This window comes from Talpa europaea (genome assembly GCF_964194135.1).
Source record: "Talpa europaea genome assembly, chromosome: 7".
In the NCBI taxonomy this organism is placed as follows: Eukaryota; Metazoa; Chordata; class Mammalia; order Eulipotyphla; family Talpidae; genus Talpa; species Talpa europaea.
In genome coordinates, this window is record NC_140074.1 from 125,700,389 (window position 1) to 125,722,684 (window position 22,296).

At 37.1% G+C, this 22,296-nt stretch overlaps 1 protein-coding gene across 2 annotated transcripts in view; it reads right to left on the reverse strand.

Annotated features, from left to right (window-relative positions):
* The window catches only part of SMURF2 (SMAD specific E3 ubiquitin protein ligase 2), a gene marked incomplete at both ends in the record, with an annotated part of 90,511 nt that overhangs the window by 30,428 nt on the left and 37,787 nt on the right, over positions 1 to 22,296 (reverse strand). For both annotated transcript variants that reach the window (XM_084237747.1, XM_084237746.1), the window contains 4 exons: positions 1,524 to 1,608; positions 6,886 to 6,951; positions 9,660 to 9,793; positions 17,483 to 17,591. In XM_084237747.1, the coding sequence (XP_084093873.1) occupies positions 1,524 to 1,608; positions 6,886 to 6,951; positions 9,660 to 9,793; positions 17,483 to 17,591 (394 nt within the window). The remainder of the gene's footprint in view (positions 1 to 1,523; positions 1,609 to 6,885; positions 6,952 to 9,659; positions 9,794 to 17,482; positions 17,592 to 22,296) is intronic.

Below are 22,296 nucleotides of genomic sequence, written 5' to 3' on the forward strand. Positions count from 1 at the left end.
GAGGATTCACTAGAGACAGAGTAGGGAGCAGAACAGACAGATCTACTAAAACATACTGCTGAGGGGAACAGCAGGCAAGACAGGAGAGGTCTGCTGCACCATATATGGGTTAGCTCCCTGGCTGGGGATTGAACTCATAAACTCAGGCCATCATGGTGATAGCGCGCTGAGACTTAACCCCTATGCCACCAGGATGCCCTCTGAGTATCTTACTTTAACTGGTTTAATAAAAAAAAAAAAATGAGCAGATAACTATTAAAATGTGGTAACTTTAATATTTCTACTAGACATAGGTTTGGAGGTCTCACAAATTAAAAAGATTCTGAAGGCTTTTTCTCCCTGTGATTATAAGAGTGTCACACAAGTTTAGGATAACAACCTTTTTTATAATTTCCATTTAAACCTGTCCCTCAAAAGCGCCATAATCTACCTCACATTTTGATAAGAGTTAACAGATAAAGAAGCTAAAAAATGATCTATAAACAGCTTAAATTACAGCAATTTTTAAGTTTAAACAAACTGCATAAAAGCCGTAGCGTGAATGTAAATTATCATATCAAAATTCAATCAATTATATACCACACTTTAGATATAATTTAATGCATGTAACTTAGACCTAATTGAAGTTAATTAAAAATAACTTTAAAAGTTAAAAATAAAATCAGAAAAGTATCAAAAAAAGAAGAATGATAAACAGTATGAACTGTGGAATCAAGGTTCGAGTTTCTGTTCCAGTTCTGCAATTTACTATGTGGTTTTTGGCAAGTCACCTTACTTTTCTGAGTCGCAGGTATTTTAACCTGTGAAATGAATGAGGGTAACAGCAATAGCAGCAGTAGTAATAGTAGCTATTTGTTTATTAAGCACTTACTCTATGCAAGACACTGTGCTAAGAGCTTTCCACAGACTACTACTTCATTTAATTCTTACAACAATTTATGGCATATGTGGCTTTTATCATCATCCTTTTTATAAACAAATACAAATCAAAACTTAAAAAGAGTTAAGCTGATTAAATTTCAGAAAGCTAGCAAAGCATAAGATTAAGGACCCAGGTGGCCTAATTCCAGAATCATGTGCTCTGAGAGTTAAATGACATAATGTATATAAAGTACTTTACTGCAGTATCTGACACAGGCGTGTTCAATAAGTATTACTATGCTATTACAACTACTATTTGCCAAATTCTCTATCCCATTCTTCTAAATACAGGAGTTTCATATGCCGCACTGACCTGTTTTCAAAAATTTATTCAAACAGTTAAGTTTTTCTTCTGAATATATGTTCATAGGAAAATTGTTATCTACCAGGAAATTCATTTATCTTCTAGTCAAAACTCTTAAAAATTATATTTAACAAAGTTAATTTATGGCTAATTTTATAAATTTCTAATTTTCCAAGTACAAGCAAAAAGTAGATTGTAGAATATATGGGCAAATTTCTCAAGTACACAATAAACACCAACATATTTCTCATTATTTTAAGAGTATTATGTAAATATTTCTCAATACATTTTAGCTTACCCATCTGGTAAATCATTATCAAACAAACGACTGCAGTCCACAACTTGTCCTCCTGTGCCTATTCGGTCTCTGGACTGAAGACTTACTAAAACAACAAAAATATAACTAAGAGTCATACAACTAGAACAAATAATTACAATTTAAATATTTATCTTTAAAGCTATAGCTTAGCTTATTTCAGTATTTTAGAATGAACTTTTTAGTTTCTAAATTCTGTAATTTCTTTTTCCCTAAGTTTCTCCTGTAGGAATGTGGGAATTTTAAGGTTTTCTATATTTTTATCATGTTCATAGAAGAGAGTAATTCATTTTTTCCCATCTTACCAAGGCAAAGCAAGACAACTAATGAACTTAAACAGAGGCAATGCACATGAATGATAAATTTATGTATAGAGAAACTTTGAAAAGTTAACTTTGGGTTGAATTCTTGACCATCTTTTAAAAAATAGATGATTCTGGCAACAGGTCAGTCCTTCGATTCCATGAGTTAAACAGTACCTAATCATCCAGTGTAGGATAAAATCACCATTGTATACTTGAAAGTCAAGAGATATGTGAACACAAACCAGGCTCAACCTACTGAGTTTAGTGCTTGACCCTGAACAAAACTCAACATTCTTCAGGTTTAGACAATCCCAATCTGAATAATGAGGAAGTTAAGCTAAATGATATGCCTTAAATCCTAAAAGTTTTGACTTTAATTCTACTTTTTGGTGATTCTCACAAAAAAATAGAAGAGGTACAGGCAAATTTGACTATAATACAACTTTTTAAAGAATAGGTTACTATATAAAATATGTCATCTTAAGACCTTTCGAGGAAGTGTCTCAAAATTCTGAAATCTTCAAGTTCTGTAAAAACTTCAAAATTTCAATACATTGCTTCTTTATCTAAGTTCTGTTTACAGAAGACAACACTTATATCTCTGAAGTAAACATCATCTGAAAAATGTAATATAAAACTATATTAATCAGTTTTTTAAAAAGATTTTTTAATTTATTTTTATACAAGAGCTGGGGCACAAGCCAGAGGCATGGGACGGTGAGAGGACCCACCAGAGACAGAGCAAGGAGCAGAACAGACAGAAGACGGAAATACACCGTTGAAGGGAGCAGCGGGTGCGACAGGAGAGGTCTTCCACGCCATGGGGAATCTCCCTGGCTGGCCAGGAATTGAATCCGCGCTGCAGAGGCCGAGGACAGCTTCACAGTGCTGCACTCAATCCGCTTCACCACCGGAAAGGCCCAGTTTTTTATCAGTTTTTATACAGAAAATCTAACTGAAATGCTCACTAAAATATAATCATAGTAAAAACAATATATTTTCTCATTAGCTCTGCTTAAAAAAATACTAAGGTTCAAAGCTAAAGGACTTCCTGAGCCCCAATTTACTTCTCCAGAATGCTGTATTACAAAACATCTATGCAATTTTTAAATGGGTCTGTTAATAAATGTCCCAATTTTAGAAACATATAAATTGAGTCAAAGAAATACTATGTTTATCAGAACACTGTTATAACATTTAAATGCCAAAACCTAAATACCTAGTAACAAAGGACTTGCTAATTATTTACCTACCATGGATTACTACATAAAATGCTATAGAAATGAATCCATATAGCCAAAAAAAAAAAAAAAAAGGAAAGAAAAGAAAAAAGAAAACCATAGGATATTCAGAACTAGTAAAAACAGGTTATTTTAAAAACTGCACGGTATAATCTCATTTTTAATAACAAAGGAAAAGTATACATGAAGGTAATGACAATGATTGCTTATTATAGGTGCTACTTGGATAACATTTGTAATCCTTAAATCAAATCACCTCAATTTAGGAAACTGTTTTCCCTAAGTTAACAATCCAAAAAAAGTGTCAAGCTAAGTGTTCATAAATGTTTGCTAGTTTCAATATTATAACAGCAAAAAATCACTTAAAGGTCAATGATTACATTATAATATAATAACTCATCCTTTGAAAGTCATTAATTATAAATACTAATGATGGTTATAGTAAGGAAAAGAAAGCCAAACCAAGATTTTATGTTGAGTGTGATTAAGATCAATATACATGCACATAAAAATTAGAATGAATGAGATTTTTTAAAGTTGGTATCCTAGTGTACTTTTCTTCATTTTCCAAAAAAGCATTATATACATCTATTTATAATTATCTGTAAAGGTCACCAAGAAAGAGAACTTATCCTAGTCTCAAATAACAGGATCATAATGTATAATGTATGAGTCCAACTAATCTCTATTATGAACATCAAATTCACACAAGAACTTTAAATTCAAAACACACACACACATTTAAAATAAGTTTTTTAATGTAGTATAGAGTCCAGTAGGGATATTTATATACACATAATAAAGAAAAGTTTGCTGGGCCTCCCCGGTGGCGCAGCGGTTGAGCGCTGGGTTGCGAAACTGCGCACGGCCTCTGCGGCGCCGGTTCGATCCCCGGCTGCTCCCCGGCCACCGGAGGAGGGTCCCACATGGCGCGCAGACCTCTCCTGCCGCCCGCTGCTCCCCTCAGCAGTGTACTTCGGTCCTTCTGCCTGCTCTGCTCCCCGCTCTGGCTCTGGTGAGTTCTCTCACCCTCCCACGCTTCTGACTGTACCCAGTGCATGTATAAACAAAAACAAACAAACAAACCAGCAAACAAATAAATAAAGCATGCCTCTATAAAAAAAAAAAAAAAAAAAAAAAAAAAGAAAAGTTTGCTATTTTATAAAAGCAATTTCACACCTAGCAAAACTATTTTGATTACTACTAGACATTAGTTGGCAAGAACCACATAACAAACCAAATCAAATAGAGGAGGAACAATAAGATTTAGAAAGTTCTGATGCTAAGATATATTTTTGAGGTATTTTATACTCCCTCTCAATTTTAGAATGACAGGAATTGGGGCCTCCCTGGTGGCGCAAGGGGTTAAGCACCGCACTATGAAGTAATCCGAAGCTTCTGCAGCATGAATTTGATCCCCTGCCAGACAGGGAGCAACCCACTTGGCGCAGCAGACCTCTCCTGACTTGCCTGCCCGCTGCTCCCCTCAACAGTGAATTTCAACCTTCCTTTTCTGTTCCCCACTCTGTGAATCCTCTCACCCCTGCATCTCTGGCCTGTACCCCAGTTCTTGCATGCATAAATATATAAATCTTTAAAAAAAAAAAAAAGAATGACAAGAATAATCAAGAATGCTGTAGTGCAAACACCTCCCTGTGAAGACAGCCAATAGAGCTTTGTTATGTTGCTAATGCTGGCAATTTCCTAACTATGAACCCAATTCATTGCCTTGTAAAATGAAATTCTCTCTGATAGCTCATAATAATCAATTTTACTAAACGCTGCTCTATAATTAAGTGGTAAGATCCCTATAGCATTTTTCCTTCTTTTACAAAAAATTTTTTAAATATTTATTTATTCAAGCATACAAGAACTGGGGTACAGGCCAGAGGGGTTAGGGGGTGAGGGGTGAGAGGATTCACCAGAGACAGAGTGGGGAACAGAACAGGCAGACTGACTGAAATACACTGCTGAGGGAAGCAGCAGGCGAGTTAGAAGAGGTCCACTGCGCCATGTGAGTAGCTCCCTGGCCAGGGATCGAATTCGCGCTGCAATGGCTGCAAACAGTTTTGTAAGTTGCATCTTAACCCCCTGTGCCACCAGGGAGGCCCATCATTTTTCCTTCTTAAGACGCCTCAAAGGAGCCCACCTCAGTGTCCTATGATACCATGTATCTAGATTAAATCTCAATACATCAATTCTTAATCTAATAGAAAGTCTTTTCTCTGGGTAAATTCAAAATAGAACAGCCCATAAGGTGTGGTAAAAATTCCTCCATTTTTCAATGAGTGTTATACTATCATTCCTTATTCGACTCGTCTCAAGTAGCACAGATTATTTTAAAATTATAAAGCATAAGCAAAAAGTTCAACAGAATATTCTCTTCTTATGCAAAAACCAGTTTAAGAATTATTTTTGAAAACTTTTAGTATTATATATATCCTCTGTCAGTGCTCTACTATCTTTATATACCTTTAAAGAATTTCTTCCTCCCTTTCTTTCGGCCAATCTATCATCTTCCAGTAAATGGCAAAAATGACCAACACAAAGGGAAAGAAAGTCAGTCATTGTATGTTCTCTGAGTTTTAGAAAACATAGAGTTGTTCCTTTAGCCACATACATGCAATTCTATGAGGATGATATTGTAGACATCAAGGGGATGGGCATCACTCAGAAAGGAGTCCCTGCAAATCTTACCATGGCAAAACTGGAAGCTTATAATTTTGCCCAGCATGGAGTTGGCATTGTAGTAAAACAAACAAGTAAAAGCAAAGATTCTTGCCAAAAGTATTTACGTTCACACTGCGCCTAAACAAACACTCTGACAGCTGAAAGTATCAAAGAAAATGATCAGAAAGAAAAAAGAAGGCAAAGAGAAAGGTACTTTGGTTCAACTGAGGCACCAGACTGCACCACTCAGAGAAGCACACTTTGTGAGAACCAACAGGAAGGAGCCTGAGCTGGTAGAACCCAGGACTATAAATAAATAAAATACTATGGACTATGAAAATAAATAAAAGAATTCCTTCTAAAAAGAAAACTATCGAATGGTTTCAGTTACAGGTAGAGCATAGGAAAACCAAACAAAGGGTCAGGAAAAAAAGCAAACTTGCAGCTGACCAGAGACTTGAGGCAAAGAGTGAAGGAGAGGGGTTAAAAGAAGGGAGGGAAGAGGGACTATGGTGACAGTTCAAGGTGCTATGGTGGTGGGAGAACTATGGGGACTACACCCGAAGGGAGAAGAATGATTTAAGAAAATAAGTAAAAAAATTTCTTTTAATTTTTTTTTTAAATATATTTATACAAGAGCTGGGGTACAGGCCAGAGGTGTGGGAGGGCAAGAGGATTCACCAGAGACAGAGCGGAGAACAGAACAGGCAGACTAACGAAATACACTGCAGAGGGGAGCAGCAGGCGCGACAGGAGAGGTCTGCTTCGCCATGTGGGACCCTCGCCGGCTGGCCGGGATCAAACCAGCCTGAGAGGTGCAGACAGCTTCACAGCGCGGCGTTCAACTGCCTGCGCCACCAGGGGAGGCCCAATAAGTAAAAATTTTTTAAAAAGGAACTCCTTCTTATAAGACCAATAATTCTTCATACTAGGCAGCTTTTTTTCTTTATTCATAGTTTATTTTTTAAATTTATTATCCTGGATCCACTGTTGAAAACATTTACTTGATGCATATTAATGAATGATAGTACAATGAAGCTAGTGATGTACTTTGATTTAAAAGATATTGAGCACTTAGGTCAGTATGAATGAAGCCAAAATTCACTTTACTTTAAATTCCATACTTACCTACTATCTGCCCTCTGACTGTATCATTGTCATTTGGCCCAAGTTTGCACAGATCCAACCTCTGATCTATTTCAAATCAACAACAAAAAAAGTAATTACAAATTAAAAGTAATACTAACATCTATAGAATGATAATGAATTTCCATTAGATATTATTGGAAGTCAGGTCTATCATTTACACAATTAATCATGTTTTAATGAAGAAACATGTTTAAAATGTTTTAATAGCATATGTAATTAGTATACGTATCTCAACAAAAGTTTCAATAACAATTTCAAAAGCCATTAAAACAATGGTGTATACATTTTCAGCATGCAGTTATTTTCTCTCTTAAGATTCCAGACTGCTTCAGTCTGAGTCTTGGTTTGTCACTTAATAGCTATGTTCTTAAGCAATTTATCCCTGAGTCTTATTTTTCTCATATATGAGGTATTATTTACCTCATATTTTTTAAAAAATTAAATCAGATTATTATATAAACTCTTAGTACAGTACCTGGCGCATAAGTATTCAAAAGATGTTAGTCATCATCATTATTACTTTTCATCTAACCATTTCAAATGACCCCCTCACAAACAAAGTTGAGCATTAATAAGAAGCCAAGTATAAACTGTAAGATAAGGGTTGGGGTCAGTTCTGCTACTAACTCATTTAGGTCCACTTATTTATTCTCTCATGCCTCACATATAAAACATACGAAACTGGCCTAGCCAGTTACAGTAAGGAACATGGTCTCCTAAGGCTAATTTTACTTTGTTAAAGCACTTACAACTGAATTCTTTTACAATTGCATACCATCTGTCTACTTAAATAAATGGATCATGAATTGATAAAAGGATAACATATCTTAGCCACTGTATTCGCTACTCCAGCCTGGCAGAACACTACATCAGATGCTCAATAAATGTTTGACGATTAAATATTATTGCGCGTCAGTCAAAAAGGTCATATAAGAAATACCTCTCATATCACCCTAATAAAAGAAAGCAAAAACAAGTGTGTGCATGTGTGTGTGTGTGGGGGGGGGGAGACGTCAAATAAATTAAAGCAATGAAACATCCACAAACATCAGAAAGAAAAATTCATGCTCCAAAATAGCTCCTGGTTATTTAGCCAAAAATACAGACTTTTTTCCCTTTGAAAAACAAATGAACACTACTAAGTCAGCTGCACAGTGGACTTATACAGAACAATTACTCTTCTAAGCCCTTCCATGGGTCCTGCTCCCTTTGCCATCATGTCTTTAGCCTTGCTTCTCAGAGGACAGGATTCATGCCCTTTTTACCTTCTATCACCAAGGTTTAGAATAGTACCTGACACATTACAAGTTCAATAAATGTAGGCTTATTGAACCTGAGATAAGGTCATACATGTAATCCGTAAGTTTTCAGTTTGCCTGCTGGGTTGGTAATAAAACAGCTTATTTTGATATGCTACAATTTTTCCAATCCAACATCTTTGTGTCGGTCCCTTTTCAACTAAACAATGTGAGACATTCTCAGGAGTCCTCAAATTTCCCTAACTCGGAACTTTAAGTTCAATTTCCTCCCTTTCTCTTTTTAACAAAGCAATACTTACATATTAGGTGTGATATCACACAACACAACATTAAAAGAGGTCATCTCCTGGGGCCTTCCTTGGTGGCGCAACGGTTTAAGTGCTGGGTTGCGAAGCTGCCCGCAGCCTCTGCAGCGCCAGTTTGATCCCCGGCTGCTCCCCCACCACTGGAGGAGGGTCCCGCATGGCGCACAGACCCTCAGCAGTGTACTTTGGTCCTTCTGCCTGCTCTGCTCTCCCCTCTGGCTCTGGTGAATTCTCTCACCCTCCCGCACTTCTGACTGTACCCAGTGCTTGTATGTACGTATGTATGTATGTATGTATAAATAAATAAATAGATAGATAAAAGAGGTCATCTCCTAATACAGCTAACATTCATGGCTAAATTTACTCTAGTTATTTATTAATTTCCTTAGCTAGATTCTATGTGAATTTGTTCAGCATAGGCATCTGAGCTAAAATCCCATGACTAGATAAAATCCCTTGACAATGACTGCATTTTTTTAATATTATATAAAGAATTTTGTAGAAACACAAAAAAATCTATTGAAAAATATAATTCCATTTATGTCTAATACTTCCAAAAAGATACTTTGTCACCTGGTTACATCAATTATACATATGCTAAGTCAGCTTGTCAATCCAATATGGAAATCATTCCCAATGTCTAGTCTTTCAAATGCCCAAGTTGGTGTAAAACTAAGTTACAGCTAAGCAGTTAATACAACTATCTTATACTCAAAATATTTTACATTTCTATAACTAGTTTTTTCATAGCAGTTTTATATATGACTCTAATTCACTAATAATTCCCCTTTAAGTTCCACCTTTAAATATTCCAATCACCTAAAACCTACTTTGTCTCACAAATCCACCAAAAAACAGGTAAGAAATTTTAAAAAGGCATATATACTTTGAAAACTTTCTTCTTACTGTTCTAGATATTCATAATTTCTTAACACCTATAAATTCACTGGAAATTAAGCATCAGCTCTGATTTAGTTCCAGTTTTCACACATTAAAAACAATTATTTTTAAGTATAAATATATTTAAGTCTAAATAAGTCTAAATAAATTTAGACCAGAAATTTAAGCCACAGGAAGTTTTAAGTTTTGGAACCACTGCCTCCTCCCAAAAGCATATACGTGTATGTTTATGAGTATGTGTATGTTCATATATATATTTAAATTTTTTAAAGCACTAGTATCTACTCACAACCAGTATCTTTTAGGCGATTGATGGCATTGGAAAGAAGACGAACACAACCAAGAAATCCAGCACCTTGTTTTTTATGGATCTTCTTGTGATTCCATACACTGATCGTAACTGAATCAGACTTTCCAATGTACCTAAAAAACAAAATAACTGCATGAGTAATTTCGCAATTACAACTAGTGTAAATTTTTTTCTATTGTTTTGTAGTGTAAAGTCACAAATGTTTCAAAGTATGGCTAGATAAGGCAAAATAGGTTATAGGTTCAATCAATTCATAGGAATGAATTTAAATTTTTTAATTTTTAAATATATTTTTTCACATTTGTCATCCTCAGAGTAACAATTTTTGTTAGCTTACAAAAAACTTTTTTAGCTAACTGAAACTGACAATTTATGATGATTATTTCATTTCTAGAGCAAAAATCTTACAAGAACTTTTATCACAATCATCTTTCAATGACATGACCTATATTACCTCAGAAAGAACTCAGTTCATTTTCAAGAGGCATTGTCAAGGCTGACAGACCAAAAATCTGACATACCTGGTATGTTTTAAAATGTTGTAGAACAAAAGATGTTTGTAACGCTTTTCCCCTGCTTCTTTCCTGTATGCAGGCCTTGAGCTAGCAGGACTCTTGCAGATTTCACTTCACTGCCTGCAGACAAGCAGAGCAGGGAAAAGCGTTACTAAACTTGTCCATGCATATACCTGCAAGTATGTAAAAGCTCTACCACAGTCAATTGTTAACATGGTGTCAAACCATGCAAAAATATAACAGTGACATCAGTAGAATCCTAACTATATTTCAATGATTCTAAGAGATCAAATTTTTGGTCCAGCAACCTTGACCTTATAACAACATTCAGTAAAGCAGTAATATCAGAAAAATTCAACAAGCACACAAAAAAACCTAAACCACCTATGTGAGGAGTAAAACTTTTAAATGAGGAATTCACATTTGAGCCTCTGAATCCGACTATGCTTAAAGTATTTTCATTCCTGGACTTTTAACTAGGCAAGCTAATACCTCTTTAAAAAAAAAAAAAAAAGCCTATTTAAATTTTGTTTCTGTTCTTGCAAATGAAAAGATCTGTACTAAAATATCACTTAGCATGCATGCATCAATTTTCCAATAAACCTAACAGACCTAACTGGCAAATGACTACTACTGAGACATGGCATGCCCAAATTGTAGAGCCAGAATAAAGTATTAAACAGTTAAATCACCCCAAACATCTTTAAAAATATATTAAATCAGAAAAAAATATGTATATATATATATATTATATCAGGGCCTCCCCTGGTGGCACAGGAGGTTGAGCGCTGCATTGTGAAGCTGTCTGCAGCCTCTGCAGTGTGGGTTCAATCTAGGCCGGCTGGCGAAGGTCCTACATTGCACAGCAGACCTCTCCTGTTGCGCCCACTGCTCCCCTCAGCAGTGTATTTCATTAGTCTGCCTGTTCTGTTCCCTGCTCTGTCTCTGGTAAATCCTCTTACCCTCCTGCACCTCTGGCCTATACCCCGGTTCTTGTATAAATAAATGAATAAATCTTTAAAAAAAAAAAAATATATATATATATATGTATATATATAAAATCAGTTTCTGGTAAGCTTGATTTAGATATGTTAAAATATTTGATTCCCTACTGTCTCAGAGCTGGCTTAAGCATCTGGTTGGAGGTTGGCTGTCAAGGCAGAGAGGGAAGTCTTGAGAACATACATTGAAAGCAGCAGATCCTACATAATTGAATGACTATGTGACAGTGTCTCAACAGTGGTTCAGCAAATGGACTTTACATACAAGGTACACTTGTATTGCATTATCCACTGAAGATCTGGGGTTGTCTGCTGCAGCAGTTAGCCTGCTCTAACACAGGGGACAAACCATAAATGGCCTTGTCAGTCATGGTATGAACTCTGGCTTTTATCCCAAGTAAGATGGGAAACCAGTGGGGAAGATTTAAGACAGAGGATTAACAAGATTTCAAATATGTTTTAGCAGGATCACTCTGGCTACTATACTGAGAAAGACTAGAAGTCTTGCTAGAAAAGCAAGGAGTCTAAGGCAAAGATCAACAAACTACAGCCTGTGAGCCAAGCCCAGGAGATCACAGGGCATAGTACTCATTCATATTCTCTCTCCCTTGTCTCTCTCTCGCTTTAAGGCCATTAAAAATATCAAGAGTATGTACATCTTCCCACTGACAATTTTTCTATAACAAAATCATCATTTTCTACTTGATAGATTACTCAATAATACTGGACCTAGTCTCCTTGCCACTCCTGCTTCCATCTTACCCACTCCTCACATTATAACCAAAGTGTCCATTTAGGATTTAAATCTAATTATAACATTTCCCCACCCAACACACTGTCATTGCTCCCCACTGCTTTTAGGAAAACATTCAAGCTTATTAACAGGTATCCAAGAACCTTCATGAGCTGGTGCCAGACTTGCCTCTTTTCGCTTGTCTTTTACCACCTTCCCCTTACCTTGCTGTATATCTGAACTGTTTTCAATGACATATTCTCTCTCGCTCTGGTTCTTCACACAGACTACTTTCTGCTTCCCATCTTTTCCTTTTCTCCTACTAAATGCCTAATCTCAATAATGCTACTTTTTCTTAGACGATCTCCCCAATGCTTCAATCGGTGGGGAAAAAAAATGTATTTCTATAGCACCCTACACTTCCCCATATTATTATCACACTGCTTATAATTTCCTATTTACTTGTCTTTAAACACCACTTAACTGGAAAACTAGACCAAAGCAGGAAGAACTGTGTCTTGGTCACTATTATAGTTGGGTCTAGGGCTAAATTTAAATCTGACTGAAACTAAAAGAAATGGCTTAAAACAATCTGATTAAGAATCAAAGGTTTAGTCAGTGAGATAGACGGTAGCTTATTATAGCTATGTTTTCAAAATTCCTGAAGGTTAAATCGAATAGTAAAAAAAAAGGTGATCTAAAATACATTTACTGAAAGCACCTAATATTTTAAAATGACACTAAGTTACATTTGCTAGTCTAAGTACTTGTACTATCTCATGTAATCTTCTATATCAATCATCTAACAGTAGGTGGTTTTGTTTTTTTTTTGGTGTTTTTTAAGATTTATTTATTTATTTATTTATGCAAGCACTGGGTACAATCAGAAGCCCGGAAGGGTGAGAGAATTCACCAGAGCCAGAGCAGGGAGCAGAGCAGGCAGAAGAACCGAGGTACACTGCTGAGGGGAGCAGCAGGCGACAGGAGAGGTCTGCGCGCCATGTGGGACCCTCCTCGGGTGGCCGGGGAACAGCCAAGGGTGCACTGGTGCTGCAGAGGCTGCAGGCAGCTTCGCAACCCAGCGCTCAACCACTGCCCACCTGGGAGGCCCTAACAGTAGGTGTTTTTGTTGCTGCTGGTGAAATTATCATTAGACAATTAACTGATAATCACAGTTAATTGTGATAAAGGTAGAAAGCTAAGAAGTCTCACTTCTCTTAATTCCCTACCTTTTTAAAAGTTCCTATTTACATGTTTATTAACCCCAGTTAATGAGCCGCAGTACCGAGGTGTATACAAGAAAGCATATCCTTAGTGGTCTCCAGGTATCTTAATACAGTAATGGAAACATGACATTTGTTCACATGGGTTTAGAAGGCCAAACTGAAGTCACTGACCAGAGTCAGGGCTGAGTGGGGTACTATAAACAATTCTATAACTAACAATCTAAAAGTAAGGAGGTGAGATGTCAGGGATAGAGGTTTTGATGGAATATCTTACATTAGTTTTTATAGGTAAAATGAAGTGGAACATTTTGAAGAAAAGTTGAAGCTGATGAAGAGTGACACAGAACGACTGTGAAGCTTAAAAGGCTAAGGACTTGGGAAGTCAGGATCAGTACAATTAACATTTATAATATGAAAGAGGCTGACAAAAAGCTGAAAGTTTAGAGAGCAGATAAACATGTGATAACTGGATTAGCAACCTGAAGAAAATTAAAAACTAAGCCTGCAAGGAGGTACAGCAAGAAGCAAGATTATTACTTTCCATCAAACCTCTGAAATATTTCCAAACTGTAATCTGATGGTGATGGAGGAACTGAAACAGAGAGACTGGTAAAAATGTTTACAGGGAATGGAAAGATCTCTTGAGCCACTTCCTCCACCTAATTCATTCCCAACCCTGGTAGGAAACCAAAGGTTTATTATCTGAAACATTCTCTGCTTAGGGACACTAGGCACAACTAAGGAAGGAGGTGAAATTCCTTAACAAAACAGGGGCAACAGGGACAAGTTAACCTAACGAATGGAGGGTCTCCTAGCATAGAGCTGTAGAGTTCCAAGAACACCACTAGCATTCCAGAATACAGCAGCCCCCTGGCAGATGTTGGGGGAAAAGGATGTCCTGAACAAACTCCACAAATAGGTTTTATGGACCCCACTGCCACCCAAGACTAAAAAGACCCAAGACACCAAGGACTACAAATCCCATAATGTCATCACCACTGAAGGAAGGATTACTGGGAACTGAGGGTGGAATTAAGCAGCCAGGTTTGGTGTATAACCAGACATGTGGGCCTTGGGGCTGCTTGGTTTTTCACCAGCTTTCAGCGTGCTACTGGGGTTACAGCTCAGCGAAACTGGTAGGATGCAATCATCAATTTTTCTCTCTCTCTCTTTCTCCCTGAGTTATTCCTTTCTTCATTTCCCTTTTTTGTAAATAAGCCCTTTATTAACCTTTTTGTGTATGCCTGCAGTTGAGTCTCATTATAAGTCCCTTTTATGCCTGCTCGTGAAGTACCACAGTCAGGCAACCCATTTCATATTGGGGCTGCCCTGTAACAGAAACAGGAGAATTTGATCTAATGAAAATGTCACAGTCAGACCTGATCACATTAGCAGGATGAGCAGCTCTACCCATGAGCATCAGAGTTTCCAATCAACATTTAATTACCTCCTTTAAAATATGAAAGACAGAAACTAAAACCAAATTAACAAAAAAGGGTAACTCTTAGAAATCAGAGGCAATACAAAAACAGAAGAAAACTACAATATTCATTTCTCTCATCAGAGAATATACTACATCCAAGAACTACGAGGAAATTACAAATAAGGAATAATCTGAAAGCAAAATGACCCTGGAAGTTAAAAATGTGAGAGTAGAAATTATAATAAATAGGAATACTGGAAAATAAAGTTGGAGAAACAGCTCAGATATTTCATTGTGTTTTTTTTTTTAACCAGAACTAAAAGTTTTTAATTAAAACTTTTTTCCTAAAAAAGAGAGGATATCTATTCAGAAGGAATAACACTCAAATAACAGGAATTTCAGAAAAAGAGAAAGAAAATGGAGAAGATATCATCCTCAAGTGGAAAAAAAAGAAAAATTTCCAATAACTAAGGAGTTTAAGTAACCAGATTAAAAAGTTCCACTTAATACCTAGCACTATGTTTCAAATATACTAAGTTCACACCAATAATAATAATAGTAATAGTAATAGTAATAATAAATTGCCTAGGCATTAGAAGAATACTATGAAATCTTGTGGTGAAAAGAAAGAAAGTACCAAAGTCAGGAAGCCATTAGAGACACTCCAAACCCGCAGTGTCCAAAATGGCAGCCACCAGCTACATGGGATACTAAGAACCTGAAACACAGCCAAGTTCAAGTTGAGGGGCTGTAAGTACAAAACAAACCCCTGACTTAAAAGACTTAGTTTAGGGCCTCCCCAGTGGCGCAGCGGTTGAGCGCTGGGCTGCGAAGCTGCCCATAGCCTCTGCAGCACCGGTTCAATCCCCAGCTGCTCCCCGGCCAGTGGAGGAGGGTCCCACATGGCGCGCAGACCTCTCCTGCCACCCGCTGCTCCCCTCGGCAGTGTACCTTGGTCCTTCTGCCTGCTCTGCTCCCCGCTCTGGCTCTGGTGAATTCTCTCACCCTCCCGCACTTCTGACTGTACCCAGTGCTTGTATAAATAAATTAAAAAAATAAATAAATCTTTAAAAAAAAGTCAACTATATTTTTTAAATAAATAAATAAATAAATAAAAGACAGTTTATTTTTTTATGTGTGTGTATATGTAGCATAACAATAATTATTTTATATTGATTACATATTAAATGAGAATATTTTGGATATATTATTAAGCTTAATGTTTCATCTATTTCTTTTTATTTTTTTAAATGTGGCTACTAGAAAATTTTAAATTATAGATGAGCTCCCATTATATTTCGATTCAACAGTACTGATCTAGACCTAGAGCAATGTACTCAAAATTTACAGAGAAAATGACATCTCACCTACAAGACTCAAATTATCAATCAAGAAGACAAAATATATTTTCAAACAAGATAGCAAAGAATTTTTTTCCATCTTTATATTCTTAAGATGACAATGGAAGACAGACTTTACCAAAACATGGCCATAAAAACAAACAAAAATAAGTCACTAGGGCCTCCCCGGTGGCGCAGCGGTTGAGCGCTGGGTTGCGAAGCTGCCCGCGGGCTCTGCGGCGCCGGTTCGATCCCCGGCTGCTCCCCGGCCACCGGAGGAGGGTCCCGCATGGCCCGCGGACCTCTCCTGCCGCCCGCTGCTCCCCTCAGCAGTGTACTTCGGTCCTTCTGCCTGCTCTGCTCCCCGCTCTGGCTCTGGTGAATTCTCTCACCCTCCTGTGCTTCTGACTGTACCCAGTGCATGTATAAACAAAACAAACAAACAAATAAATAAATAAAAAAAAAAAATGCCTCTATTAAAAAAAAAAAAATTTAAAAAAAAAAATAAGTCACTGGACCTAGTCAAGTCAAAAGGAAACCGCCAACAATGATAAAGCCAAGTTCCAAAACAACTGTGCAGCAAATCTTACAGAATCACAGAGCAGACTGGAGCAAAAGGACAAGAGGCTCCAGGAGGCAAATCTCCCAGAAGAAAATAAAACAAATGGAATACACCATGTGTTTGAACATGTCCACAGGAGATGTTCAATCCGGTAGGAAAGTTTAGGAATTAATTAATGAGACAGAAAATTAAACAAATAGCAAAGTAAGATAGTTATGAACTTCAAAACAAACAAAAGTTGTTGAGAAAGTAAATATGATCATTGCAGATGACATGACTCAGTTATGAATATTCACGTGGTCATTGTAACGTAAGCACAGAACAATAATTTAACCAAAAAGGTTTAAATAACTACACAGGAGGGCTGGGAGAAAGGAAGGGGCATGCAGGGATTATAGAAGTGGTGATAAAAGATATCAGTTATAAAAGCTAAACATCTTTATGGTAGGAAATTTTAAAATAGCTAAAACTAAAATAAATGTAAAATCTTGAGGAACTATAAAATAAGCATAATATCCAGTAAAAGAAGAAAATACCAGAATAAACAGGCAAAGTTACTGAAAACAGTTAACTTGAGAATGGGAATCAGGAATAAGAATGGAGCAGTAACAACATTTCCCCACTCTATGTCTTACAGTACCATTTGTTCTTCCTAAAAAGGACATATACTACCATGATTTTAAAAGAAAGAACGCCAATGGGTACACCCTAATTCTGACTTCTGGTCTTATAATTGGCCTAAAGTGAATCAATACCTTTATTTAAATGAAAAATGGGGGGGGGGGTGTTTTGAGGGAGACTGACCACACTGTATATACACTTTGTTCTTCAACGGCCCATTAAGGGTCCTCATCTTCCAAAACCAGCTCTCAATAAGCCAAAATACCTACCTGCTGTGAAGACTGAATTATACCACAGATGATTTTAAGTGATTCTTTTGAAAGACTATGTCAAATGATACTGATTCAATGTTTTATGTCAAAAAAATATATTTAAACCTACAGATCATAATGCTGATTCCACTTTGGATCAAGTGTATTCTTCACAGTATCTGTAGAATGGCATTGTCCAGATCCATCAACCACCACCTTAGCAAACGGATCAGGAAGTCCTGTGAAAAAAAGGGCAAGATTTTTTTTTCATTAAAGACTAATTTGATATGGAAGATAAAATCAATTACAACAACATTACTATTGCCTACAAAAGATTATTTTATTCTTATAAAAATTTTAACATTTAGATAGAAATGAAGTGATCTTAAAGCTAAGATTAAAGTCAATTGTACATTAAATACCAAAATCTTCATTGCTTTTCTTGTTCATGTCTCACAACTTCCCAGCTTAAACTACAAGAAAGTCTAGAGATTACCTCCTAATGTGGAAGCTTCTACGGCTCTTACCAGCCCTTTCACCCCAGTAAGGTAAATGCTTAAAACACTACAAGCTCTCTTACAGAGTTTTCCCAAGGTTTTCCTTAGTAGTTTATTTAAAGAAAGTGCTGGTTAAGGATTTCACACAGAAAAACAGGCTACAAAGAAATCAAATTAACCAAAAGGTTTTATTAGGTAACTTAAAGAAAGTGAAATAAAGTATCTAGTACCTTGCCTTAAAAGAGCTTACTATCTAATTAGGAAAATAAGAATAAGCAAGTGTTTCTATGATTACAAAGAAAACACTTTTAATACTATGTCAGACACTGTTCTAAATGATACTTATTAAGTCTTATATCTCACAACAACCTTATGGAACAGATACTGTTATAATTTATCTTACTGCTGAAAAAACTGAGGTACAAAGAAGTTATACAAGCTGAAGGTCTCACAGTAGAGCTGTAACAGGGTGGTGCCCAGGAAAGGGGGAGGTTCCAGGTTTCCTACCCCACCCAAAAGAAGGGTGTAGCTGAGAGAGAGAAGAAGCTGCAGAGGAGACTGAGGAAGGAAGGAGGCAGGATGGAGCCAGAAGGAGACCTGGACAAGGCACATGGAGCCGAGAGACACGTGAAGAAACTGTGCTTGCCTTTTGGTCATGGACTGGGTGACACGGATGTGGGTGAGAGACCTGTGGGGAGGTGACAACGGCGGTTTTTGTCTTGATTTTGATTTTGCTCTTTTCCCTCCAGACTTGTCTGATTGTTACTGTTCCTTTTCTGTGGGTCCCCACTGGAAGATGCTTTAGACTTGTGGCAGGCTTTGGGGCCTTGCTCTGGGCCAATCCTGCTTGGGTGGACTTCTACCCACGAGGGGATGGGTAATGTTGGGTGCTTGATTTAGAAACTAGATTTTTTGCCTTTCCTGTATTGTTTACTAATTGTATTAAAGTTCCTTCCCATTAAAGTCTCATATGTTTTGTGTTGATGCAGCGGAGCAGAACCCATTTAGAGTAGGCAAGTTTGCCGGGTCTGGGGTGCCCCTCTCCCTGCCCTGTAACATTCACTTTTGTTGAGACTCCAAACCCATGCACATACATGCTCTTAGTCACTAGCCTGCATTATACCTCTCATTTACTAAGTACTAAGTGGTTCATGCATAGAAGTCAGAGCTCAAAAAAAAAAAAAAATAGTTTGAAATTTGAACAATTTGAGGGCATGGGATTCATTTGGGCTTTAAAGGAAAAATGGGAAGAATACTTAGGAGAGTATGCTAATATCTGAAGGGCTCTAGAGTCTAACCAAAGTCTTTGTGCTAAGGTATAAATGTAAATATTGTTGGAGAGGGAAGACTGATTCATGATTTAATAAAAGAGATTTTAAAATCCAGAAAATAAAAGCTTAAAATGACTGAGGCAGTAATGAAACCATCTGAGGTTCTTGACATGGCTATATATACAATGCCATTTTTTTCTACTGGAGGTATTCAGGATAGACCAGGAAAAGAAAAGACTAGAGACAGACTATCCAATGAAGTGGTTGTGATAACATAGCAGTGGGATGGTAACTAGGGAAGTCACATGAAAAGAAAAAAGGACATGACAGTTAAGAGACTATTCTGAAATACCTAATTTGAATTTATTTTTTTAAAGATCACACTTTATTTTTTTTTTTTTTTGTTAAGATTCATTTATTTTTACACAAGAGCTGGGGTCCAAGGCCAGAGGCGCGAGAAGGTAAGAGGATTCACCAGAGACAGAGCGGGGAGCAGAAGAGGCAGATGACCGAAAACACTGCTGAGGGAAGCAACGGGTGAGACAGGAGAGGTCTGCTTCGCCATGTGGGAATCTCCCAGGCCAGCCAGGAATAGAACCCATGCTGCAGAGGCTGTGGACAGCTTCAGGCGCTGAGCTCAACCCGCTGCGCCCTAATTTGAATTTTTAAGAAACTAGTGTCAACAGTGACACTTCAATTTTCAGCTCAAAGTAACTATGAAAATAGTGATTCTTCTGGGGAGGGGGGAGGAAGAGACTGACTAAATAAAACATTGGGATAATGAGACTTCCTATGGAGTTGAAAATGCTACAACAAAATGCTGGTATTGTTAACTAGAGAAACTCTGCGCCCTGATATCTATGCTAATCTTTTTTTTTAAGTCAGGACACTAATTTGCTAGGATTCAAGGCTAGTCAGAAATCACCAGCCAGTTTCCCAATTCTAATTCTGTGATCTGTTAACTTCAAATAAATTAAGATCAAAATTTAAGAGTACTGGTAAGTTAGGGTATCAATCTATTGAACCACATTGTTTTGGAAGTTTAGTGCTATTCCCATTACCTCAATAATACCTATTATAAATGAGTTTAAAAGAAAAATACATTTCCCTCTACCTTCTATAAGATTAAGAATTTTCTCCTGGGATGAATCTATTCTGTCTTATTCTTTTGATTTTATTATTAAATGTATATTTGTAAGCAAAAATAATCACATTTCTACCTTTCCCTTTGAATGTTGTTTAAAGAATTAAGAACTAAGAAAAAACTTTGTCCACACAGAAACCCTAGATGTGGCTTTCTGTTCCTTAATTAAAGGAAAGTTGAAGTTACAGTCTATGTTTCTCTACTATTAAATAATAAGCATACAAGAACATGTAAAGAAAAAAAAAACTTTAAAAGAGTACATATTCTGTTATTAGGTTATTAGCAACAGGAATGAGATGGGCATTCAGTAGTCATCTAGGGAGGTAACATTAATTGGTGGAAGCAAGGACAGAGGCCACTCAGTTCTCCTGCTGTGACAAGTGGTAGGGTTTAGGCCATGTGGTACATAAATTGAATACTGCTTATAAAGTTCTTACCTGTCCCAAATTATCCTATGTAATTGCTATACAAGCCCAAGGATACCATAAAATTTTTAATAATACAGTTTTATAAAATGTCAGGTTCTATTCTAGAAAGATTGGAAGTAATCAATTTTCAAGTAGAATGAATTAATGATTTTAAAATATACCAAGAGTTTATTATTTTTTCATTAAGCCCCTGAAAATTATAATGTCATATTAAATTAGCATACAGAGTCAGTTTTGCTGGCTTGTAGAATTTAAATTTAAAAATCTAATGAATCTACTTTTTTTTTTTTAAGATTTATTTATTTATGCACACAAGAACTGAGTTGTAGGCCAGAGGTACGGGGGTAAAGACAGAGGTGGTCTCTGTAGACAAAGTTTTTTTTTTAGTTCTTGATTCTTTAAACAACATTCAAAGGGAAAGGTAGAAATGTGATTGTTTATTTTTGCTTACAAATACACATTTACATGCGTATTTCTATAATAGTAGGCCAGAGACAGAGTGGGGAGCAGAACAGGCAGATCTATTGAATACACTGCTGAGGGGAGCAGCGGGTGAGGCAGGAGAGGTCTGTTGCGCCGCGTGGGTAGTTCCCTGGCTGGCCAGGATCGAACTTGTGCTGCAGTGGCTGGGGACAGCTTGATAGCACTGTCCTTAACCCCTGCGCCACCAGGGAGGCCCAATCTTCTCTATTTCTAACTTCAAATATTTAACATAAAAATTATATTGTTAGAGTTTTTTACTATAAATTTTGTCATTCATACTCAGTAATTTAAAGCTATCATAAAGCATGCTACTACAGAGTAATGATTTCAAATACACATGAGGGGGTACTTTCCAGGCCTCCCTCACAAAAACTAAGCCTAACCCTAAATAAAACAAAAAAAAATTCATAACCGATTGCGAGACTGCAAATACAGGAACCAAATGTATGCTCTGGAGTCTGGAACATAAGAGCATCTACGATCTACTGTGGCAGGGATTTCTTTTCTCCACTGTGAAAATTCTCAGCAGGCTGAAGGACATTCTGCCTTCCAAGGAATACTGACTTCATATAAAAGTTTCTTAAAAATGTTAAAGAAAGGCCTTCCTGGTGGCCCAAGGGGTTAGGATGCAACAATGAAGCTATCCGTAGCCTCTGCAGTATAAGTTCCATCCCTGGCCAGGGAGCTACCCACGCAGACCTCTCCTGACTCACCTGCTGCTCCCCTCAGCAGAGTACTCCGGTCAATCTGCCTGTTCTGTTCCCCACTCTGTCTCTGGTGGATCCTCTCACCCCCCCCCGCCCCACACAAGCCTCTGGCCTGTGCCCAGCTCTTGTATGCATGAATGGATAAATCTTTAAAATATATATGCATATAAAAGAAGAAAAAAAACTTAACCTCAAATCTTTTCTAGGAACCTAGTAGTATGCACACATTCAATACACACTGTCCAAGTATATACTCATACCTGCACACACACAGACACACTTCACACAAATATGTGGGAGGGGTGGGTAAAGGGGAAGAAGCACAGAATCCTCTTAAAAATGTGATGCCAAAAGGCTCTGAATCAAAGCATTCATGAAATAACACTAAGTGTAATTCTGAACAGTTTCCTAAAC